The following is a 26,647-nucleotide window of genomic DNA, read 5'->3' as shown; positions in this document are numbered from 1 at the left end:
CTCAAAGCTCAGGACAGGAGATATCTCCTGTAATACATTCTCTGATTCTATGGGCTGGGCCAGGCAAAATTGTTCTCCTTTTTATTCTCTGTCTCCTTTTTTACCACTCTTCTACCACTCAACTTATGACACTGCAAATTTTGAGTTTCTTATTGAGTGAAGGTTATGTTTTTATCTTTATATTGCCAGACTCTAGCTTAGAACCTGGTTTATAGAAACAGTGCAATAAAAATTGCCAAAAGAGGCTGGGTGCAAGGGTGGCTGACTCCTGTAATCCCAGCACTTTGGGAGGCCAAGGTGGGTGGATCACAAGGTCAGGAGTTCAAGACCAGCCTGGCCAACATTATGAAACCCCATCTCTACTAAAATACAAAAATTAGTTGAGTGTGGTGGTGAGTGCCTGTAATCCCAGCTACTCGGGAGGCAGAGGCAGGAGAATCGCTTGAACCCAGGAGGCAGAGGTTGCAGTGAGCCGAGATCGTGCCATTGCACTCCAGCCCGGGCAATAGAGTGAGACTCTATCTCAAAACAAAACAAAAAAAATTGCCAAAATTGCCAAAAGAGGAGAGTTTGTTTTTGTTTGCTTATTTCCAGTGATAGAAAACTTACTGTATTGCAATAGAGGCTACCTAATGTTGGTTTTCATTATAGAACAATCAGCATGGGACAAAGACCCATTGAAGATGTGACAATTTCATATTGGTAAGAGGTGCATGTGTCCTTAACTAGTACCAAACACCAGATCTCATGGCATTGATTTTAAAGCGCTTTCACTGACCCCACCATTTAAAAAAAAATTTCCCACGAGAAAATTTGCAACTTGTTATGAATCTTATTGGCATATAAATATCTTATATTACTATAGCTACTCTATGGAAATGACTTTACTATTTAAAAATCAGAAGTAAAACTTCTGAATACTACCTTGAATATTTTGTTAAGTTAAAATACAAAGTCACTTGAAAATGATTTTCAAAAGATATTAAATAGAACTAAACATTCCTGGCAATTTATGATGCTTTTAAAATCTTTAGCACTGCTTTTCCATTTGGAATTTTACCACAACCCACTGAGAGTATTCTTTTTAAAGTGCAAAATGAAGAAGAATATAAATCAAAGTGTTTTATAACAAAACAGAATGCAATAAAATTTGATGTGTTTAATGGCATTAAAGAATGAGATAAGAAAGCTATTAGGTTTCTTCTACTATAGACCTCAGAGATAAATGAATATAAACAATTTACTTCCCTGTAAAGATTATTTGCTGGTAAAATGAATTGACATCCTTTCACATAAACACATTGGTGGTTAAGACCCACTGCCATTTTTCCTCCACTTTGAATGATACTGGTGGCCAGTTTTGTTCAAGATTATCCTTAGATGACCTCTGGTCTAGCTGTAACACTTCTGATACTGAAAAAGGAACGAGTGGTCCATCATCTACAAATGCTAACATTGTTAGCTACCACTTCAATTCATTTTTCTTTTGTCTTAGGTAACCCTCTTCATATTAAATTAGGCCATTGATGCTGGGCTCGGTGGGACACGTCTGTAATTCCAGCACTTTCGAAGGCCAAGGCAGGTAGATCACCTGAGGCCAGGAGTTCAAGACCAGCCTGGCCAACATGGAGAAACCCCATCTCTACTAAAAATACAAAATTAGCCTGGCACATTGGCGTGCACCTGTAATCCCAGCTGCTCAGGAGGCTGAGGCAGAAGAATCGCTTGAACCCAGGAGGCAGAGGTTGTGGTGAGCCAAGATCGTGCCGTTGCACTTCAGCCTGGGCAACAAGCGTGAAACTCCATCTCAAAATAAAAAAAAATAAAATAAAATAGGTAGTTGGATTTTTCGCAAAAACTAGCAAAACGATTCATTAGCTTCCAGATAAAAGGACTATGATAGTGAAAAATGTTCTAATATCTCAGTGTAGACATCCCATTCTCTCTTTCAATGCTTCATTTTAAAGTCTTATCTGTTACTTATTCGTTTTTATCCAAGGGCTTTTCACGATGTTGCAGACCGGATAGAACACGGGCTTTGCAGTGTGAGGCTTTGACCAATTCATTCGACTTCTCTGAGCTTCAATTTCCTCATCCATAAAATAAATACTTGACTCACAGGGTTGTTTTGAAAATTCAATAAAACAACATTAAAAAGCTCCCCTCCTCCCACTTCTCAGTTTATAACCTAGAGGACAATCAATCCATGATCACCAATAATAATCTGTCATAGGAATATACTTGTCATTGAAATATGTATTTATTTTTGCCCCAAGAAGCGAGTTTACTATGGTTTTAGCACATTTTTGAATACCCAAGATCAAAGCAACATTATAGCACAAAAGAGCAAAAATATCATTCTAGCATAATATTGTAACTTGAGAAAAGTTTCAAATGCTCAAGCAAAAGTATGAAACATCAGGCTAAAAGGTTTATTAACTGAAAGACTTATCAGCATCTTTAAAATGTAAATGCATACCTGAATCTCCCAAGGAAGGACATGACATTCAACAGTGACCATAGAATTCCCTTTTCAAGGCTGCTGTCAGGGGACTAGCACTCTTTGGAATAAACTTTGGGAAGTTGTTTTAATACAAACCTACATAATGATGACTTTCCTGGAAGTTTTTTTCAAACAGGCTATTTCACTGGTAATCATAAACATCTAATTTTGAATAGAGGACTATGTATGTTCAATTTATGTAAGCTTTGTTAATACTTTCAGGGTTCTGAATTTTTTTTCTGATTTTACATCATAAAATAATTGCTTTCTGTAATATTTATTACTAGTTACCCTGCATATACTTAACTATAATTGGATAAAATTAACTTATTGGCCTGTGATCCCAGCACTTTGGGAGGTTGAGGCAGGTGGATCACAAGGTCAGGAGTTTGAGACCAGCCTGGCCAACATGGTAAAACCCCTGTCTCTATTAAAAATATAAAAATTAGCCAGGCATATTGGTGGACACTTGTAATCCCAGCTATTCAGGAGGCTGAGGCAGGAGAATCGCTTGAGCCCAGGAGGCAGAGGTTGCAGTGAGCTGAGATCGTACCACTGAACTTCAGCATGGGTGACAGAGCAAGACTCCATCTCGGAAAAAAAAATATATATATATATATATATATTGTCCACAAGCAATCCCGAGTGGAAATTTCCTAAACCTGGAAACAAAAAGGAGAAGTACAAGAAAAAGGATGAGGAGGAGGAGAACAAAGAACTATTTTTTCACATGTATGTTGGAGATCATTATTAATCTTTATTTTTTCTCCTTGCTATAAAACTACAATTTTCTGTACAATTCTTCAAGTAAGATAATGGAAAATATAAACTTGGTGAAGCTGATTCAAAAACCGGGTTATGATAACTTTTTAAATATGAAGATACTCTGAATGATATTCATATAGGAGGTATATTCGAAAAAAAAGTTAATGTAATTGCCATTGCTAAAATCTTTGTCCTAAGTTGGTTATTTTTAAAGTCTTTAACTTACATTGCATTTCTTTTGAAATTCAAATAAAAAGTATTTAAAAAAAATATCTGTAGTAAAAACAAAGTCTGCATAGATTTGTTGCAACTAAACGACACGCAAGAGTTATGTCTAAAGAGAAAGCATAGAAGAGCCTGCATCTTTCTGTGTTTGTGGCCTGAGACGATTCACTCTGTGTAGGCTGTAATGTGAAATTCCACTACTCTGGCAATTTCCTGCCTAATTTGTTGTTGCTGCTAGGTGCTGAGTTGCTGAGTGGTAACCAGAGAGCTTTCCATTTGTTCCCTGTAAAGTCCAGTTAGAAGGAAATCGGTCAGTATTTCTGGTTCTCTCTTACATTTGTTCCCGACACCATAGGGTTCCCAAGGTCACACACCACCATCCTGGTTACATTTTCCATCTTGTACTCACAGCTCAGTGGTCGAAATCCCTACAATGGGAAAGAACAGGGGATTTAGGGGGTAGCATAAATGACATCTTGACACAAAAGCCATGCTGGGGGCCTGGGAGCTCCCCTGGATCTCAAACACCCAGGAGGGTGACAGTGCAAAAAAAGTAATTGATGACCCTTAACTCAGAAGAGAAAGTAGAGAGAGAAAAGTAAAAGTTAAATTTTAGAAATAAATGTATTGGGTGGGTAAGCATATTTATTGTGTTTCATTAAGGAAGACAATGTGTAATATTGCATTTATATAAATAGTTTAAACAATATCTTCACTAATGTTAATGTGAAACTGAGAGCATGAAAATCATAAATTATTAAACATGAGTAAATAAATTTATTCTATTAAGCTTTACAAAAACAAAATGATCATAATACGTATAGATTATAAGATTCAATGATCATTTGCCAGAGAATTGCCTTGAACACCAGTTTCTATACACCATGGTCCCATTTTGAGATCATGCAATTGACTTTCTTCCGTTCTTCATTATTTCAGATGTAAAGAGAATGCCTTCATGTTTAGCAGTACTTCCTATTTCCTTTCCTACCCCTATATCCTGTTCCAAGTAGAGTTCATACAAACTGAAGTTGGAAGAGGTTCTGGGAGCTATATACTGGTCAAATTCTCAAGGTTGAGCAGATGAGAGGGGAAATACAGATTTGTTCTGGAATGGTTGCCCTTGGTTTCCAGCTCCTCTTCATGTCCGCATGCTATTCCCAGCTGCTTAGAAACCCACCCCTCACTCTCTACCCTATTCTTTTTCCATACCTCAAACCCTTTGGTCCCACTCTGCATGTAGCCATAGCTACTTACACTTCTCCATTGTTTCATTCTAACTTATTATATGCCATCAGTATATTATCTGTCACCCTTGTTCCCAAACAAGCTTGCAATATGAGGACTTTCATAAAGGACCAAATTTTGGGGGAATTTCTGTCCCTGTGATAGGTTCGGAAGAGGGTTCCCAATATAATGACCATTTATCCATCTGTCAGCTCTATTGAAATTTTATTTTTTTATCCTTTTTCTGTTATCTATTGAAATTTTATATAAGAAAATAATGTAAAGTTTCAGAAACGATCCTCCATTCCCTTCTATTTTATTAACAAAAACCCAAACCCAAAACTCAAGCAAAAAAACGTGAAACATTCCCCAGACATCTAGCTAAAGAATTCTGTAAGTAAACCACACACTTTGAGAATATAAGCTTCAAGAAGGCAGAGGTTTTTGTGTCTGTTCTATTCCTAATGCCTAGAGTGGACTTGGACACAAAGTAAGTGACGGTTCAGGAACAACAGAGTAGAGACAACTGACACCTTCTTGTAAAAGAGAAGGCTACAATGAAACAGACAAATATGCAGCTAAGTGTACAACCCCGATCCCGGAATCCCCCAGATAGACACATGGAAACATCTGTCCTAGTTATTGAGAAAGGAATGGATCACTAATATTTGGAGGCACAATTTAATACATCCTCTCTTCAAATATCCTGAAAGACAGTTATGTTAAAAGTGGTAACATTCTTTCTTCTCAAAGATAGGTTTACTATGTATTCAGCTTCTTAAGGATCCATACCTAACCCCTAATCACACAGAGAGGCTTTGTGTGGGGATTATTAACTCAGTCATGAAAACAGAAAAAACAAAACCCAGAAAAATCTTTCATAACTGCTCAAATGTCCCTTGAATGTAATTCAAGGATTTAGTTTCTATAGTAAATATATTTTTTTAATCTCACCTAAAGGTTAAAAGTTATATGTACAGTTTTTCCCCAGCTTTCTGGAAACAGTTCTTTGACATCAATCAAAGAATTTTTTTCTCCCTTTCACATCCCCTCCACCCTTTTTCTTTTTTTAAGCGTTATTTCCTCTCTTTAATAAGAGGAGCAATGAACTTTTTCTGAACATTTCTAGATGATTTTCCTCTGCAGTTCCAGGGACATTCTTGTTCAAATCCATTTATAGCTCTTAGAGTGTTCTTCTTTCACTGAAAACATTAACTGTGTACCCACTATTGACCAGGCCTGACATATAAGACCCCTTGTCCTCATTGAATTCTTAGTTATTTTAACAACTGGAACAAGTAATTCTAAGCAATTGTAACAGCAATGGAAACACACAGTTGCAGTAGAGTTGGGTAAATTTTATGATAGGATAAATAAATAGTGACAAAGGAGGACCTGCACATAGATCCAAGCAATCAGAGAAGGCATCCTGGAGGAAGTGGCATCTAAGCTGATGGGGGCAGTGCATATCAGGGGTTAAGAACAGGGTTCCAGCCGGGCGTGGTGGCTGACATCTGTAATCCCAGCACTTTGGGAGGCCAAGGCAGGTGGATCACCTGAGGTCAGCAGTTTGAGAGCAGCCTGGCCAACATGGTGAAACTCCATCTCTACTAAAAATACAAAAATTAGCCAGGCGTAGTGGCCAGCACCTGTAATCCCAGCTACTAGGGAGGCTGAGGCAGGAGAATCACTTGAACCCAGGAGGCAGAGGTTGCAGTGAGCTGAGATCACGCCACTGCACTCCAGCCTGGATGACAGAGTAAGGCACCATCTCAAAAAAACAAAACAAAACAAAAACAAAAAAACAGAACAAACAGGGGCCTGGACTTAACGTTTGACGTTTGAACTTGCTTCTACTACATAATAGCTGTATAACCTTGGGCATGTTACTTAATTTATTCTTATCTGTAAAACAGGGATAGTGACAGTAGCTTCTCTATAAGGCTGTTATAAGAATGAAATACATTCAAGAACTCAGAGGATTACTCAGCTCATAGCAGTTGTTCAATAAATGTTAGCCACCTCAATTATTATTGTCTCAATTATTAAGCCTCAATTTTTATTAAGTCTCAATTATTATTTGAAGGATGAGTGAAAAGAAGTAAAAATAAGTAAGATAGACAAAGAGGATGAGGGAGCAGAGTTAGTGTGTTGGAAGGAGAAATGGCTGGAACAAGCTCTCCGTGTCATTACAGGTATGGAAAAGGAATTCAAGCTGGCTGGAAGCATCAGCATTTAGTGATGAGGCTGAGGAGGCAAGTGGGAGTGATATGATCAAGGGCCTCATGCGTCATCTGAAGGATTTGGATCTTATCCTCAAAGCAATGGGGAGCTAGTGAGGATTTGAAGAGAGTGCCATGCTCAGATTTGCGATTTAGAAAGATGGATTTTTTTTTCTATGTTAGCGGTAACAAGTTGGCAAGATGAACTAGGAAGACTGTTGCAATAATCTGGGCAAAAGATCATGCCAGCCTGGATGCAGGTGGTGACGGTAGCTGTTGGATGGACTCAGTTCAGAATCTCTTTAGTTCACATCCTTCTCTCCATCCAGCTGCTACTGTCATCACCCTCATCCAGGCTGGCATCACTTCCGGTGTTAGAAGCCAGGAGATGCTGGTGTCATTCTCGTACACAGAAAATGAAAGGGAAGCTGGATGTGGTGGCTCACACCTGTAATCTCAGCACTTTGGGAGGCCAAGGCTGGGGGATCACTTGAGGTTAGGAGTTCAAGATCAGCCTAGCCAACATGGTGAAACTGATCTCTACTAAAAATATTAAAATTAGTCAGGTATGGTGGTGGGCGCCTGTAATCCCAGCTAGATGGGAGGCTGAGGCAGGAGAATCACTTGAACCAGGGAGGCAGAGGTTGTAGTGAGCCAAGATCATGCCACTGCACTCCAGCCTGGGCAATAGAGCAAGACTCCAATAAAAAAAAAAAAAAAAGGAAGAAGGATGTGAGTGGGAAGACCAAAAGTCTAGATACAGACATGCTGAAGGTGAGGCAGCTGTGAGAGATTGAAGAAGAGATGATAACAGGTCCCTAGAATCACCAAATTCACAGAGACAGAAAGTAGAATGGTGCTTACCAGGGCCTGGGGAAAGGAACAATGGGGAATTATTTTTAAGGGTTGCAGAGGTTCAGTTTGGGATGATGAAAAAGGTCTGGAGGTGGACAGTGGTGATGGTGGCACTACCATGTAAATATAATGTCACTGAACTGTATACTTGAAAATGGCTACAATGATAAATTATATCTTATGTGTATCTTACTACAATCATAATGATGATCATGATGATAAATATAAAACACATACACCTTTTTCACAGAAAAATTAAGGAGAAAAATCACCAAAAGGAAATATAAAGGCTGGCTCAACTAAGGTTTCTGGAGCAAGAGATAATAAAAGACAAATGTTTTCAACAAAAGAATAGCCAACCTTACAATCAGATAATGCCTAATATTTTTCCCCTTGAGGAAACAATGGTTAAAATATGTTGAACTGAGTTGAAATCAAAAGGTATACAAACCTCAAACTGTTTCAAAACAAGGAAGAAATTAGAATGTGGCTTAGTCACGTAAAATTCAAAGACCGAGGGAAGTCTCTGCCAAAGGGAAATTGACGGAGAAAAAAGTAGTGAAGGGATCATTCGAGATTACAGATAATGTCCCTTGTAATGTTTACAGCCAAAGATAGAATCCTAAGTGCTCTCCCGTGTTTTCTATGCAACAAAACCAACAGTAAACTGGATGTTTTGCTAAAAGAACACTTCAGAATAGGTCCTTTGTTGAGAAAAGTCGGGGGTGGAGTGAAAAGAAGGGAACTGAAATAAAAATATGAGTGGAGCTCCAGAATATTAAAAACAAAACACACTCAAACTTCGTTTTTGTTTGTTTCATGCATTATCTGCACGTAAGTATCTGTAGGCAACAGTTTTCTGTTTTTGCTTCTAGAGATTTTATTATGAAATGACATCTTCAAATCAAAGTGGTTATTAAACACCATTTTTATAAGTTGTGTGTATAATTACTCCATTTATTCTTACTTATTTATTTTTATCTTAAAGTGACTTTAATAGAGAAATGAAGATTTAAAAAAAAACAAAACACATAATTGGCCAGGCAAGGGTGGCTCGTGCCTATAATATCAGCACTTTGGAAGGCCAAGGTGGGTGGATTGTTTGACCCCATGTATTCAAGACCAACCTGGCCCACATGGCAAAACTTCCTCTCTACAGAAAATACAAAAATTGGCCAGGCGTGGTGGTGCACACCTGTAGTCCTAGCTACTCAGGAGGCTGAGATGAGGGTTTTGCTTGAGCCCAGGAGTTGGAGGTTGGAGTGAGCTATGATCACACTGCTCCACTCCATCCTGGGCAACAGAGCAAGACCCTGTCTCAAATAAATAAATACATAAATAAATCACACAAAACAAAAAACAAACAAAAAAACACAATTAATTCAAGAAAGAAGAAAATGGGATGATTATAAAAACTACTTACTGGAGAAATTAGGGTTTATATTGATTTTCATGTTTGAAATAGCAGGGAAATGAAAGCTGAGTGGAGAGTTGCAAATACTCTTGAAAAGAAATGGAATGTTTTTTTCTATCTATCCAACCTCACTGTTAACATGGAAGAGTTAGGAATAATTTTGGACTATTTTTTAGAAAACTACTTTATTAAGATATGACTAACATACACAAAACCGCAGGACATATTTAATGTATAACATTTGATGACTTTGGAGCTTCTTTTTTCCTATATATTTCTTCAACAGAAACTCATAAGGATTTTAAACCAGTGTTAAAGATGCTCTATCATTACTCATCTGGATTTTTAAATTTTTTTGTTTTTTACTAAGAAGGATTCAACTAAAACGAAAAGAAATAATGAGACTAGAAATGTGAATAGAGAATTTTATATTCCCTAAGTTTTTAAATGTCTTTAAAATACCAACATCACAACAACAGTTTGTTAACAACTCTTTAGAAGAATTAGTTTTCATTACAAATTATTCAATCATTAAAATGGATGAGGTCCTCAGGGGGTGTGGTATTTAGAAACTAGTAGACATTTGATACATTTGAGCTAAATGAACAACACTATCAGCAAGTATTTAAGGAGCACCTACGCTACACCTCATCCTGTGAAGGAAACGTGACACTTGGGATTTACCCTTAATTGTGAGTTTGTGTATTTCCGACACTGAGGGGCTTTCTCTGTTATACTACAATGTATTTATAATGGTTTTCTAGACCAAGTGATTAAGGACACTGCAGAACTGGAGGATGCTTTGAATGGGAAGATTCATGTTCTGATAAGGAAAGGGAAGACTATAAATAGCATTGTTGTCATTTAAACAAATAGTGGCATTGAGGAATGGCAAATGAGGAAGACCAGGCTGTTCCTGGTCATAATTCTGACAACGTGGACCAAGAAGAAAGGGGAGGGACCTTGTTCCCCTTCCGGTGCCGGTCCAAGCTGTTATCAGTGCTGAGCAGGGATTGGTTGGACCTTCCTCCCTAACCAATAAGGAAAACCAGGCTTCCTGACATGTGTTTGAAACTGAAAGAACTCAACGCAAGGCTAGAAAAGCCAGTGAAGACAGGGAATTAGCTTGGAAGTTTAGCTTTTTGATCGCATTGGTAAGCTTCTTCGTTCAGTCAGTCTTGTTCTCTTTTTTGCCTTAGCTCTCAATCTTTGGCCAATTTATCTTTGCACTACGGCAAAGAAGATATTAACACTGTGTAAGCCTCCCCCCACCTCCATGGCTCATTGCTGTGGTGATTTAACAAAAGAAGGTATCATTTTACTGTCTTTTATTGAGGAAGAAACTCTCAGCTAAGATGGCCCTTCTTAACGTTTACTTGACTTCAAAAATATACTTAGCTCTTGACTTCCAATAATTTGCAGGCATTACCTTGTTGTTGCGTTCGATCCCAACATAATCTGCCTCTTCTGGTATCATTACAAAGAGTTCAGCTTCATATGCTCCTTCCCCTTCATTTCTTGCATTTATTATGAGCATAAGGTGATTTTCATCTCCAATGATTACCTGATGCTTATCTCTAAAAATGCAGTTTAGAAAGAAGTATTAGGTACTCTACTTCTTGGCTTCATGAATATTTTATTTAAGGATTTATTAAGGAGGAAAAGAAAAATGGCAAATGCAAAAAAAGAAGATGGATCATCATGAAGAGATGGTAGGAAGAGGCAAGATAATCATCTCTGGGTAAAAACGGCAGGAAAACATCTAGTAGTGTGTTGGTAAATGTTTAACAACCAGTTCTCAAAAAAAAAAAAAAAAGTATTGATTTATAACATTTTCAGATTCCAATGGTGTAAATCCATGCACCGTGGTCAATTTCAAGTTACCAACATATTTAACAATCTACCAACAAAATTCCTGCAAATTTAACATTTCACTTACAAGCCAAAATGAAGCAGCTTCAGCACTTCACTGAAAACATACATTAGGAAGAAAATGGACAATGAAATAAAAGGAAGAGAGGTGGTCTAGAAAGTAAGAGGGAGAGATTAATGCAAAGGAAATAATGAGATGGAAGAAGTAGGCAGATACGATAAGATCTTAAATCACTGATAGAGGATTTCAAGGTATTTTGAAGAGACGTAGTTCACTTAGAACTGCAAATCAAACCAATATTTGGAAATACCTATTGTACTTTTTACCTTTACTCAAAGCGATTGCATTTGAAGTTGGTAAATTATGAAATCTGGGGGAAATCCCTCTGAGAAGTTACCAAGTACATTCCAAACACTGGCAGTGAGATAGTTCCTGGGAGGAAAAGGAGCACAAATCTGTTTCTTGACCATAGGATGTTTTACATCCTAGTCCATGTCTTCCCATAACAGAATACAGTGCAATTTCCAGTGCTGGAATGGGGGCGTCCATTACTGGCAACTGTGAAGCCCTTTGATTCTTTTCAATTTTGTGACACCTTCTGCTTTACTCCATAGAGTGCTATTTAAGTATTTGTTCAGTAAGTTAACATTAATTTTGTTCTGACAGTTTTAAGGATGCCTTTGAGTCATGGGGTGCTGAAAAAAACGTTTGGTTGAGGGTGTAGATGGAACCTGCCTGTCTGAATCCTTTGTCTACTTGACTGAGGCAAGTAAATATAACCCGAGCCACCCCATCAATAAGTTTACTTTCAACAAAAACTTTTTTTTTTCAGTTTTGCTGAAAGATGAAATGGCCCAGGCAAAATCTTAGGGTGTGCCATTTGACACCAATGCCAAATAACTGACCCAAACCACAGGCTACCGAAGTGTAGCCAAGCTCAAGAATTTCACGCAGCATACTTTTGGTGGTCATTGGAAGTGTATACTTTCTCCAGAGAACCTTTAAATAAATACCTCTAATTCCATTACATAGAATGCACACATTTAGTTATTTAAACTTACGGTCTAGCTGACAGCTTCAAGTCAGGAACACACAGATTGTCTTCTCCACAGTCCACCAGAATGTGAGCCTGTGTTGTATAAACACACATCAGGAACAATCCAGGAAAATCTGAATCACACCCTTTTTCTTGAAAATTCTGAATAGTGCCACAAATGGAACCAGAGCTTTCGTCTCACTATGCATGACTCTACCCAAGCCAATAGCCTACATTTCATGGCGATCTCCCAATATAGGCCACTTTACATAATAGCCCAATTCCAATGCACTCCGAAATATCTGTAAAGAATGCAACTCTGGCAATGGCTTGAGGATTACAGGCTGTATTGCTTCCATTACAGCCACATTTTGAACAAATTAAATCTTGGTTGCACAAGAGGAAAGGCTTCCGAAAAACACAATCATGCAGTGTTTCAGGAAACATGGTAGGAAAACTCCCAAATGTTCCATGTCTGCATGCAGAAATAAAAATGAAAGGAGCTGGCTTTAGTCTTAAAGCCATAAGAACGACACCCCAGAGAGCCTGCTTGAGAAAATACCGTCAAAGACCGCAAGGACTTACCTGTTCACTAACAACATTTTCCCTGTAGTAGTTCAATATTGGTTTCACTTCCAGGCCTTCCTTAAAGGTGGATTCGTCCAAACTGTAATTCAAACTAATGTTGATTGGAGACAATTTATCTCGGAATTCAGTTTCATCCTAGGAAAAATAATCACAAACTCAACAGAGGCTCCATGAAATAGCTGCAAGATGTCAGTCTGCAAAAGTCAGGCAACACTGGAATTTACTCAATGAAAGTGAATGATGAAATAATCATCTTTGCAGCAGGCTTAGATGGAGGCTGATTTATGTGGCATATAGTTGCCAGCATACCTAATATACGTGCAGTGATGAAATCATTTAGAGCTGCGGCTTCATTGAAACATGCTTCTGGAGCCAATCTTTGGGTTCTCCAGACCTTCAACAACTCATGCAGAATTGGTCAAGTTGCAAAGTAAAAGATTACACTTGTATACCATAAATGTCACAAAAACCACCATGAATTTGGACTTTTGTTTTCGTGAGGTTGCCAGAATTTATGAGTTCTCTCTTGGGGCTCAGAAGAAGAAAACATCTTGATTCTCTTCCTCTCATCATCTTTTTAAGCCCTTGCCTGCATGAACTGCAGAACACCTTCAGGACATTTGAAGTTCTCTTGGGAAAAAGAAACAGAATTCCTTTAGTAGGGAGGGGTAAGTGCCCAAACAGCAAGCACTAAACACATGGTGGATATGTCACCCTTCAATTGTATGCCAATCAAGGGTCAGGTATCCAACTTTTCATTCTTCAGTGTGATTGTAATCTGTGATCTTCCCTAGGATGGTCCTTGCTAACTAAGCCCCCTAATGGAAAAGAGAAATTGAGACAGTTATCACAACCTCACAACTGGCAAGGTGAAGATAGGTAATTGTGTTATAAATAATTTTACTTTTTAAATTTTGGTAGGTTTTGAAGTCATTGTAAAAATACATTACTTTAAAGAAGATAATTATAAATTACTTCTAATAAAAGCTTTGAATGTCTAAATGTTTTCCTGAGTTGGCTCTGAAATGTGCATTGATAAAAATCTAACAAGACATACTCACATAGGAGAAAAATTCACATAAATTACGTTGCACTTTTATGTTTTTTGGGGAGGAGGTGGGTAGAAATGAAAACCATGTGAACTGAATGCCATTATAAAGATTTTGTTCAAAATGAAAAGAAGCCTTAGAAATTAATAGCAACACATCATCAGGTTAGTTGAAGTCAGGGTCAAGAGGAGAGTATTTGACCCTAAAATAAAGTTTCCTGCTATGAAAATGAAAACAGACGGATGGGGGTCTATGCAGACAAATATGATGGTTAAATGGAGAAAAATGGTTGGAATTCGGATATGAAAGTGAGTGGCCAGAGGAGTCTTTCTGGCATACTTACTCGAAGGTAAACGATGAAATCCCGGCACTGGTGGGATTTCTGCCCTTTTACCACAAGAGGGAAGACACGATGAGTCTGATGGTTATCAAGGAAGAGTGTCCGTTTAATGGTTCCTTTCTGTTTCAGGGAATCTAATTGCACCTCTGCCATCAAGACTAAAGAACAGAAGTAAAGTAGAGAAAAAGTCTTCAGTGAACACAGTGCTCTATCAGAGAGATGAATTTCCATTTCAAGTTGCTTATTCAAGAAACATTTATTTTTCATAGTTGAGATCAAGCATGATAGATGAACTGGAAAAATTTTATAACATACTCTCCAAGCTAAAAATGTTTTATAATGGTTTTACAAAAGTTGTCATTCTCCCTATAATTACATGTTCTTATAAATAATAGTATTACCAAGTACTGAAGTAATATTTATGTAGAAGGTTCCATATATGCAATAGACATCTTGGTATTCCTCAAGGGTTCTTTCATTTTATATGGTCTGTGCAGAGAAATGGTTACTGTTCAACTTTCTTAGTATAGTATAAGAATGTAAAAATGAAAACGTGCTTACCTATTGTGTTTGAAATGCTCTGGCCTGCGACAGATGCACATACTCTTAAAGAAAAGCTATAGAAAATAATAGTCAGTAATTTATTGGTTAATAAAGTTTTGAATCTAAAGTAGAAGCCTTCCTTTACCTCATCCCAGATAATGAATATCATTTTCTCTATATATTTCCAATTATACACACACACACACACACACACGCGCGCGCGCGCACACACACCTACCCCTTCTACCAGTTGGTCTCAACACTAATACAGTTAAGACAAGTGACATTATCATTACATGAAACGTAATACTGGAAAATAGTACAGGAGGTTAACTGATTTAATCAATTGCTCAATTAAGCAATTACTTGTTGCTTTTATTCAATGAATACAAGTGAGTATCTTCCATGTGCCAGGGAGAGAAGAATTAGGCAGCACAGCAAGAAGATAGCTAGAGGTAAAATCTGGAGGTGAGTAAGAATCTGGACCCATTTGAGAAAATTGAAGAAATTCAGTGTAGTCGGGGCACTGAGCAAGATGGCAAAGTTTTAGGAGACAAGGCCGGCTTGGTGGATCGCTGAGGAACAGGGCTTTGAAAGTCATGCTAAAAAATACAGATTTAATCTTCAGAAGCATGGAGCACATGGTATGCTTAACTTAAAAGAGCCACTCTGCTTGGAGGGAGATGGAATTTGGCAGAACCTTGCTACAGCTGGGGTAAGACTAGAGGTAGAGACGAGAAGAGGGAGGGGAGAAAGAGAAATAGGAAGCTTAGCATGGCTGTCTCAAGCTAGGTAGGCACAATGATACAGGAATAAAGACAATCAAGAGAGGGCAGATGTCCATGAGAGACACTTTGGAGTTGTGCCTTGAACATGTGATGACTACCATTCAAGGCAATGTCTGCACTGGCTTGTAGGTTGATCTGCACTTGGCTTTGGTCTGTGGCTACAGATGGAATGAGAGATGGCTGACTCCCTGGCTGCCTTTGCTGAATGAATGTGCTCACCTCTCCCTGAAAAATTCCAAGCCCTAACAGCCATCACTAGAGATGGGGCCTTTTCTCGTTTCTAGGAAAGTGAAAATATAAGAAAATACTTAAGTAGGGTTTAATGACGATCATAAACTTTTTACCAGTAAAATACCATAGTATGATTTGGGTATTTCTACAGAATTCAAAGGGAGTAAATAATCCCCAATCATACTTTAATTCTGTGTCAGCTTCCTGTGTCAAATATAATGAAAAAGTGTCACATCTGGGATTCATCTATCTACCGTGACCTCAGTCAACGTCTCCCCTCAGGGTAAATAATTTGCCACATACCATTAAGCTAAAAGTTTCCTGAAATGTCTATGCTATTATAAGTGTTTATTCCGCTTCCCCAGAGAAATCACTGATTCCAACTCGCTTCTGCTTCAATTAGAATTATTCAAGAAAGACGAAGAATTAATCACACCTTTCAATTTTGTAGTAAACCTGGCTTTCAAAATTAGAATTTTCCTGTGTCCAATCTTTTTGGAAGTATTTGGGTGTATGTTCAAATCGGCCAATGATCTTTTTTTCTATTCATCATTAACTATGTAGATAGACATAGGCCAATAAAATATATTCCTATTTATAATGAAATTATCAACATATATATTAAAATCATTTTAGATATAGCATGTTTAATACAAACAATTCAAATTCAAAAGCAATAACAAATTTTTAAAAAGGAATAAAGTTATGCAAATGAATATCTTTTTTTTTTTCTTATGAGATGGTGTATGGTTGATAAATGATGTTATCAGCTAAAGGGTTACTATTTATTTATGAGCTACATGTCAGTATAAATCTCTGTTTCTTTCTCGGCTCTCTCTTCCTGTTATCTGAATATCATCAGCAACTGGACGACTTAAATTTTTTTTCATACAAGTGTAATATCACTGCTACAATGTGCTGAATTCTCAATAATAGTACTCCAACCTAAACCTGCCAGTTCATAGATCACTTTAGTGGAAAAGAGTCTGTCAAGTCATAATTTTTCAAACACTCTGTTCTGATCTATAAAGAAAATTTCAAGATTTTACAGTAGTGCATTGATGTGCTCATTCTGAATTTAGAAAAACATATATACTATATTATATGTAAGCACACATACATCATGGGTCATATAGAGTATAGAATTAGGATCACTTGAAGGTCTACAGCTAATTACAAAGTATACTTGGGTCATTAGGGAAAGCTGTAAACTTTGATTAAATTAGAATTAAAATTTCAAACTAGAAATATTGGTCATTTTCACTATGGCCCATTAGTCTAAATAGGTCTGATTGGAACAAAAAAAACCATAAAAACAACCCAGGTCCCTTATTATATAAGTTCTAAATTAAACTGTTTATGGACAATGCTTTTGATATGGCCAGAAGGCAGGGCGATATACTACATGATCTTCTGAGGCTAGTCCCAACCCAAGCATGGTTGGAATAATGGTTCTGTGATGTGACTGTGCTCATAGCAGTCTATGATGAAGAGAAAATGAGATAAAGGTGAAACATGATTTAAAAGTACAAAGCAATTCATTTTACATTCTCTTCAGTTTTCAATCCTATTTCAGTGATAGCAAATAGCAGGTTTCACATAGTCACTCACATCCGACAAGTTTTTAAAATCAGGTTGGACAAGTGGGTAATTACTCACGTTTACATTTCTAAAATGAAATAATGTGCTAGTTTTTCATTTTTATAAATGGTTAGTCGCCAATTATATTAATATTTATTGAGCTGGCTTTTTCCCTCTTTTTCTAACTTAGAAATGCCAATTAAAGATAGTCACTTTATAAAACTACACTGCTGTTTGAAAGACACAGAAATCCACATCGATGGAAGTGAAGAACTGTTTGCCAAGTAGAGTTTATGTGATAGTTTTCAGATGTGTGATATAAGATTATATCAAATACAGACACAAATAACAGCAGAGAAAATCAACAGAGACCTTTCAATCATTTTGGAAAAACTAAATTAAGTTCCTAAAATAAAGAAAAAAGAGAATCAAAGAAACACATTCTAGACTGAATCAGCTGTTAACTTTCTGTCTTCTGAGACTCTGAGGCACCATTCACAAATTTTGCATGTGAAAATAAGACCTCTTCCAGAAAAATGTATGCAATAGAAACAAATATAATTGTAAAGGGATATACATTTGTCCACATAACAAACTGCACTTTAACTTAATAATATGATTAAATGCAGTAAGAAAATGGCTCATGAAAAGACAGACATTTAGACAGACATTTTCTTGTTAAAAAGTAATATTCTTTCCATAAAACCAAACAGAACTATTAATCTGGTGAAAAACAAAACAAAACAAAACACCAAAACTTCAATCTCATAAAAACATCCATTAAACTAAAACCCCTTAGAAGCAAGTATCTATTTCAAAACAACAACATTCTATATCAGAGTGTACCACATGTGCTTATTCAAAGAATTCAGCTTAGAAGTCCATTCTGTTATGAAGGTGTGAACATGAGCCTGTTTGGGGGAAATACTGAAGTTTTAATACTCATGAACAACTTGCAATTCTCACAGTTCATTGTTCATTTAATCATGCATGGGTAAGGATAAATGCTGGCTCTCCAACATATTTTCTCAGATCAGGTTTTCATTATAATATTTTACGACTTTAAACCATTTTAAAATGTGCCCAAGGCATTTTCCAACTCTTTTCAGAAGCAGTTAAAGAAGAGGACGTGCTCCCTCCACACTCCCCAGCTCCCAGCAATAGGATGTTTTTCAAAGAATTCTTCAGGGTCCTCTAAGTCCCCACCATCCACCCTTAAAAGCTTTGACTCCAGTATGAACTCCTGTCAAAAGGCCATCAACAACATGTTAAAATTGGCTGGAAATAACTTCTCTGGGTCAAGAGTGGTTAGTTCTGCAATTCTGACATTCTCAGAAACCAAAAATACTGTCTGAGTTAGACCACATCTCCTGAAAAATAAGGGCAAAATATTAAACACCTCAAGGATTTGTTGATCTTTCAGAGGGTATACCCTGAAGGTATTAACCAACATAGTGACTTCTAACCCTGGAGGACCTACGTATTGAGAAACTAAGTGGTATTTTCTTGAGCTGTGTTACAGTCAAGTTCCATCTTGCACTCCCATCAGATGGCTGACAAAATTCAGAAGGAACACTTTCAGAAGCTGTATCAGCCAGCTTCTGAAAGTCCAAGCAAAGCCTCCATCATCCAGGCAAAAGGAATAATTCAATCACTATTCTTAATGATGAACACAAAAATACAGTTTATGGCACAAAAATCTTTACTTGTATAATGTGTTCCTGCTATCTAGTTGTGCATGCTAAGTTACAAAACTGGTATCTGTTGTCAGCATAGAAAACCCAGTAAATTAACCCGGTAAATTGACTAGTTAGAAAAGGGACATCGGCTGGGCATGGTGGCCCATCCCTGTAATCCCAGGACTTTGGAAGGCTGAGGCAGGCGGATCACCTGAGGTCAGGAGCTCGAGACCAGCCGGACTAACATAGTGAAACCCTGTCTCTACTAAAAATACAAAAATTAGCCAGGCATGGTGGTGGGTGCCTGTAATCCCAGCTACTCAGGAGGCTGAGACATGAGAATAGCTTGAACCTGGGAGGTGGAGGTTGCCGTGAGCCGAGATTGTGCCACTGCCCTCCATCCTGGGTGACAAAGCGAGACTCCATCTCAAAAAGTAAATAAATAAATAAGACATTAGATGAGCCTGAAAAGCAGTATCTATAAGCATATGCCAAAAATGTAAGAGCGTAGGTATTTTGTTATATTTTTACATCGGTTCGTGTTTATTTCAGTACACCAAGAATCTAAGAGCAATCTCCAAGATTTGTTTCACTGGGAATTTCCCCAAATGTTTTTACACGTCTCCTCTCACCTAGAGTCTGCAGATTAGAGAAGTAGCCTTTGAATGGTAAGTCGATAGCCAAAGATCAGCACCATATCATAGGTTCTCTTGAAAGACGAACTCCTTGCTACTCAAACTTGGGCCACAGACCAGCAGCAGCAGCATCTCTTGATGCTTTTTTCGAGAAATGCAAAATCTAGGCCCCACCCCAGACTTACTGAATCCAAATCTGTGTTTTTCACAAGATACCCAGGTGATGTGAATTCACATTGGAGTTTGAGAAGCACTGGACTAACTCACCAGGCTGCAAATGTCATAGAGTCTGGAATCTGGCAAGTTTTATTTTCAAGATTGACAATCATTGGGTGCAGCAGAAGCTGGGCATCTACCGTCACAACCGGTCTTGCTCTGCAGGGAGAAAATGCAGCGTTTGTTTGAATAAACCACAAAGGTGATAGGCAGGGAGAAGCCCACTTCACTGCATACTGAACTCAGTAGTAGATAGAATACTTCAGAGGCCATTGCCAACATTCTTAGCATTTGTGCCAAGAATTTTGCTCACTGCATGAACAGGTGGGTACCACACTCAGCTAATTACCTCAAAACACATCTGGAAGCACACAAACACAAATAAAGAGTGCTGTGGGTCTGTCAGGCAAAGTTGCATACACAAACCTAATTTCTTGATGAAGTGGGCTCCCAGTATTAAGGAAATATTGCTGTGAAATATTGTTTGTCATCTGCTAGCATATCTACATCCGTATCTGATGAAATACATCATCTTACAGCCATTCGTGTTTGTGAGTACTTGAAGTCTGCAACTTTTCATTGGTAATTTTAATTTTGTGAGTACTTGAAGTTTGCAAATTATCATTGATAATTTTTAAATTTCCATTGATAGTTTTCAAGCTGAGCTTTGCAAATTTAGCTAAATACATGAAGGTGGGTTTGCAGAATAATTTTGTACATCAGCCAGAGAAGTGGTTCTCCATCCTGACTGCACAATATAATCACCTAAAGAGCTTTAAAACAAATTCTATGCCCAGGCCCTGCCACACCAACTGAACCAGAACTTATGGGGTAAGGATCAGACATTGGAATTTTAAACAAACTCTCCAGATAATTCTAATATGTAGCCAAATTTGAGGAGAGAGGCTGATAGAGCATAAGTAATTCAATTGCAGCCACCCAGACAAGAATAACAAAACAAAAAAGTATTAATAAATCATGGGGGAAGGAAATGGAGCAGATTTTAAAGCTTCGTTCCAAGATATGATCATTGGAAGCCAAAGTCCCCAAATGACAGGGAGAAATGAAGCCATGTTGGGTAAGTTTCCCCTCAACAAGAGGAACGGCTGTGTCTCAGGGCAGAATGGGTTTACATCACTGCTTTAAACAATAAGCAATGGGCCTGCTGGGATTTCTCCTAAGTTCCTTCATGCCACTTCTCTGTATTTTGTTACATAATTCTGCTTTCAATACTGTGTTAGTTCCACTCCTTGGAAAAGCAGATGATAAAACGGAACTAGATATGCAAGAGATGTACTGGGGTCAAACATCTATGAGGAAAAGTGGGAAGAGAGTGGAGGGGGCTGGGAGTTCTGATCCCTGGAAGGATCAAGGGAAGGACAGAGGACTGGATAAGAAAGTTCTGGCCTGGGCAACGGAGAGTCCTTGATCCAAATTTGCCCATGAGAGGAGTTCCATGTCTTGCAAGAACAGGTCTGCATTTGTGTTCTTGTTGTGTTGGCTAATTGTCTTGGAGCAGCTCATGGAAAACACAGCCTTGGCATGAAAGTGGCAGATTGAAAGCAGAGCAGCTGAGCCTTATGCCCATTCTGCTGCAGCAGCTCTGAGTGGTATACTCCACGGCCACCGCAAATCCAAGCCCCATACTACAGACACCTCGAGGGTTTCGACTGTCTGATTCTCTAGAACCTTAAGTGGGACATGGTTGGTACAAATCAACCCTCTTTGAGTTTGTCTTGGGACTGATGAAGAAGAAAACTTACCTATTTGAGGAAACCTAACCTTAGAATCTCTCTGGGAGCCGACTACGTTAGCACTATGCACCTAGTACACCCAGGTATGCCCTCGCCCTTTTGTCTTGATATTCTAACCTAGTGTCTTGAACTCTCATAAAACCTTTTTTTGTTGTTGTTGTTGTTTTTGTTTTGTTTTTTGTTTTTGAGATGGAATCTCTCACTCTGTCTCCCAGGCTGGAATGCAGTGGCACAATCTCTACTCACTACAGCCTCCACCTCCCGGGTTCAAGTGATTCTCGTGCCTCAGCCTCTCGAGTAGCTGGGATTACAGGCATGCACCACCATGCCTGGCTAATTTTTGTATTTTAAGTAGAGATGGAGTTTTGCTGTGTTGGTTAGGCCGGTCTCAAACACCTGACCTCAAGTTATCTGCCCACCTAGGCTGCCCAAAATGCTGGGATTATAGGCATGAGGCACTGTGTCCTGCAATAAAACTTTTTTTTTTTTTAAAGAAGCTAAAGTTGAGCACCACCTCTCTCCCAGTTACTATTCTGTGTACGCCACATGCATATTCTCACTGAATCCTTTGAACAAAGGTAACCTTATAAATATTGTTTTTTATCCTTCTTTTACAGACCAGAAATCTGAAACTCTGAAAGTGATAAGAACTTGCCCAAGATTACAAGTCAGTGAGTGTATGGAATGTCCAGGCTTGGAATCCGTAGCTATTGTATTTGAACTGTTTTCAATACTTGCCTTTGGAGGCTACCAACTCCTGGAATGTTCTATTCTCTAACTTAGTGTGCAGTTTGATTATAGAAGCCAGGATAAATAGTAACATTCTTCTACCCTGCACCGCTTATTTATAAGCGAACATTTCAATGCATTTCCAAAGCAAAGAGAATAAATCAAATACAGTAAGATCTAAAAAGTGGGTCATTTTATATGATCTGCTTCGTTTTCATATCTTATTTAACATTATGTTCATAAAATCTGGAAGTTTGGTCATGCAGTATGAGAGTAAAAATGCAAAGAAAAAAAAGAGTGAGAGCAAAAAATACCTCTAGACTTTAAAAAGAGCATCTAAGTATTCACCAGAATAAATCACTGGAATGTGCTCTTTAAGGCAAAACTAACAAGAAAATGTACTTTAAACAATGAGAAAAACATTTGAATACTATCAAAAACGTACCTGTAAACAGCGACTTTTCCTGTTCCAAATGCACCCACAATCAAATCTTAAAAAGACAAAAACACAGAATGCATGCATGAATCGTACAGAAACAATTTACTAAGTTCAAAGTTGTAAGTAGCACATAGAATACCCCTACGTGCTGATGGTAGGAGAGCCACAAAATTAGAAGAGATGTCACACCTTTCTTAAGACATTTTGGAAAGGATGTTGGAGCTTCGCTATAACCAACTTGATAAAACGTCCATCCGTAGATCTCAAACCCCTCTGTGCTTAGGAAGGTTAATTTCTAGAAACTCATTATCGCATCACTTTTCCTATCCTCCAGGTTCAAGGCACATATCCCCAGGGAAGGAAAAGAGGAAAGTCAGGTGGTGAGTGTCTGCTAGGTACCAGGCTCACTATACATTTCCTGTTATCACTCTCACCAGCAAATACCCTATGAGGAAGGATTGTTAACCCAGAAGTGGAACATTCTGATTGTCATTTTGACAAACGTTTGCTCTTTACAAATAGTGTGGGTGGTGAGTATACTTCTGGCAAAGCAATCAGTAGTATATAAAATAACTAACATATTATAACGATCTAAAGTAACAACAGCAATCCTAATAAATAGCACATGGAACAACGCTGTATGCCAGGAGTCCTTTTAAAGGATTTCCTTTGAATGATTCCTAACAAGAATCAATTTTGCAAATGAGTCAACTGAGACTTATGAAGGCTAAACTATAAATTTCCTAACATCATTCACACAAGTAGGTAAGTGGTGGACCTGGGTGACTGCGGTTGAGCAATCATGGACTAGGTAAGGGGAAGTGCTCAGAATTATTTCAGTGATTGGCTAACATAGAGGTCAAACTGTTGGCTTTTTTTTTTTTTTTTTTTTGAGACGGAGTCTCTGTCTGTCGCCTTGTCTGGAGTGCAGTGGCGCGATCTCAGTTCACTGCAAGCTCCGCTTCCAGGGTTCAAGTGATTCTGCTGCCTCAGCCTCCTGAGTAGTAGGTACTACAGGCACACACCACCATGCCCGGCTATTTTTTTTTTTTTTCTTTTTCCTGAGATGGAGTCTCACTCTGTCGCCCAGGCTGGAGTGAGTGGCGCGATCTCGGCTCACTGCAAGCTCCGCCTCCCGGGTTCACGCCACTCTCCTGCCTCAGCCTCCCGAGTAGCTGGGACTACAGGCCCCGCCACCTCGCCCGGCTAATTTTTTTGTATTTTTTGTAGAGACAGGGTTTCACTACGTTGGCCAGGATGGTCTCCATCTCTTGACCTTGTGATCCACCTGCCTCGGCCTCCCAAAGTGCTGGGATTACAAGCGTGAGCCACCGCGCCCGGGCGGACTTTTCTTAATCTCATTTACAATGGCTGTCCCTGGTAGAAGCAATCAAACACAAATAAAAATAACAATGGCTAAATCTGCAGAGTAAAATTTAGATGTAAGAAAACTGGACCTCCATGGAACCAACCCAAGTGTCCATCAACAGTGGATTGGATAAAGAACATGTCGTACATAAACACCATGGATTACTATGTAGCCGTAAAAGTGAATGAAATCATGCCGTTTGCAGCAACATGAAAGGAACCAGATGCCATTATCCTAAGTGAACTCAGAAACAGAAAATCAAATATTGCATGCTCTCACTTATAAGTGGGAGCTAAAACAATGAGTACACATAGACATAAAGATGCTAATGATAGCCACTAGGGACTCCAAAAGTGGGAAAGGAGGAAGGGAGATAAAGGTTGAAGAATTACCCACAGAGTCCAATGTTCAATATCTGAGCGATGAGTATGCTAGAAGCCTAAACCCCTTTATGCAATATACTCATGTAACAAACATGCACACGTATCCCCTGAATCTAAAATAAATTTAAAAAGAGAAAAAGAAAACTGAACTTGGTAGAAATAAGGGCCACAGAAGAAGACTTACAACAGTTGAAACTATAATTGGTTAATTCTAGCAGAACGGGAATGAAAATAGAAAAACAAAAAACAAAGGTGGAAGGAGGTCCTATTTGACCACTCCATATGGAAACTAATTCAGGAATTAAATCGGTGTAATGGGATTTGTATAGAAAAATGATTTATAGCCGTATTCCCTTGGCATCCACCTTTTGCACATGTGATGTTGAGTGTCAACTTGATCGGAGTGAAGGATGCAAAGTATTGTTCATGGGTGTGTCTGTGAGGGTGTTGCCAAAGGAGATTAACATTTGAGTCAGTGGACTGGGAAAGGCAGACCCACCCTGAATCTGGTGGGCACCATCTAATCAGCTGCCAGCACGGCCAGAATAAAAGCAGGCAGAAGAACGCGGAAAGATTAGACTGGTTCAGTCTTCCGGCCTCCATCTTTCTCCTGTGCTGGATGCTTCCTGCCTTCCAACATCGGACACCAAGTTCTTCAGCTTTGGGACTCGGACTGGCTTCCTTGCTCCTCAGCTTGCAGAAGGCCTATTGTGGGACCTCCCCTTGTGATCATGTGAGTCAATTCTCCTTAATAAACTCCCCTTTATATGTTCAGCAATCCTACTAGTTCTGTCCCTCTAGAGAACCCTGACTAATACACGTACATGTGAACAGAGACAGACTGCAGGTGATTCTCCCCCTGAGGGCTTAGTGTCCCTGAAAATGGCTTTTAGTCAGTTACAGGTAGGAATTGGAAAGTGAGTGGCCCAACTTCCTTCTCAGTCAAGTGGGATAGTTGAGGTCTGTTCTCTGACTTTGCTTTCACCAGCCAGATGAGGCCCTGATTGCCCACAGTGGCAACTAGCTTGATGATGACCTTTGTTGTATTCTTCTTTTCCATGTTTCTCTTCTCTACCTTTACCAGTATTTCTCAGGATTTCTTAAATACACTGCTTGTTTTCTTATCCTTATCTTAACGCCTGCTCTGGGACAACCCAACCTAAGACACAATAACACTTGTTTAAAAAAAAAAAAATGATCTGAAAGTTCTCCAGGTCAAAACCACTGTCAGATGTCTTAGGTTTTATGGATACAGAATCAGATTCAGTTATTAGACTTGGAATTTGACTCCAGAGCTCCATATTTAAAAACACGTGCATGCTGATGTTCAAATAAGTCAAACAGATGTCATCTAAAGAGTTCTGTATTCATGAAATTAAAGAACACGTTAAGCGAACGGGTACACCTTGGCCACCTACGACTCATGGAATAAAACATTCTTTTGTCAGGGTTTAAATCTCTGAAGCCAGATGCCAAAATTTCTAAGTTTACCAGTTATTAAAATTATAATGATAAATTATATCAGAATTTCAATTTTTCAACTATTTTTACATGTATTCTTTCTGTTACATTTGTCTCTTCTAGCAAATGAGTGCTTTTTTTTTTCTAAATTGGAGGAAAAAAGAGCTACTGATTTGAAGAAACATGAGCTCTGTTCTTCCTGTGTAATTACAAACCCCAATATTTAGACAAGTGTAACACAGGTGGCCCTGGTCTGAATCCATATCTGTTGACATGACACCAGATAGGAGAGCTCTTTTATGAAAACTGGTTCACGAGGAATTATGTACTTTGTTCTTGGCTCCAAATAAGGTGAAATATTTATTTAATAAGATTAGACATTTTATAAGTAAAAGGCGAATTTTAAGAATTGATTCTCTGGAAATGGCAAAGAAAGTAAGACTGTAAGCCCTTCCAGGGCAGGAATCTTTATGTGTGCACATCCTCAAATATTCACGGAATGGTATGGGTTGAAATAAATGAAGAAAGAAATAACCTTGGCATGCATGTTACCAGGCACAGTGCCAGATACAGAACAGATACTTCATAAATGCCTGATTAAATAGGGAGGATAAGTAATAATAAATTAAGACACTAGAGATGAAGAAAATGAGACAATTAATTAAAACTGACTAATGTCAGCTGCAGCTAAATTCTGCTGGAGTTTTGCATGTGTACTTGAAGGTGTTCAGATACATACACA

General features: G+C 38.4%; 1 protein-coding gene across 1 annotated transcript in view; it reads right to left on the bottom strand.

Moving 5' to 3' along the window:
* ITGA8 (integrin subunit alpha 8) overlaps window positions 1–26,647 on the bottom strand; it is a 201,830-nt gene that overhangs the window by 74,983 nt on the left and 100,200 nt on the right. The window contains exons 15-22 of the mRNA XM_031652474.1: window positions 22,699–22,744; window positions 19,822–19,929; window positions 14,659–14,714; window positions 14,101–14,255; window positions 12,706–12,843; window positions 12,146–12,213; window positions 10,641–10,788; window positions 3,829–3,921 (exon numbers count right to left, since the gene is read on the bottom strand). Of these exons, the coding sequence (XP_031508334.1) occupies window positions 3,829–3,921; window positions 10,641–10,788; window positions 12,146–12,213; window positions 12,706–12,843; window positions 14,101–14,255; window positions 14,659–14,714; window positions 19,822–19,929; window positions 22,699–22,744 (812 nt within the window). The remainder of the gene's footprint in view (window positions 1–3,828; window positions 3,922–10,640; window positions 10,789–12,145; window positions 12,214–12,705; window positions 12,844–14,100; window positions 14,256–14,658; window positions 14,715–19,821; window positions 19,930–22,698; window positions 22,745–26,647) is intronic.

The sequence above is a fragment of the Papio anubis genome, chromosome 11 (genome assembly GCF_008728515.1).
Source record: "Papio anubis isolate 15944 chromosome 11, Panubis1.0, whole genome shotgun sequence".
Lineage (NCBI taxonomy): Eukaryota > Metazoa > Chordata > Mammalia > Primates > Cercopithecidae > Papio > Papio anubis.
This window is presented reverse-complemented; position numbering and strand designations above follow the sequence as displayed.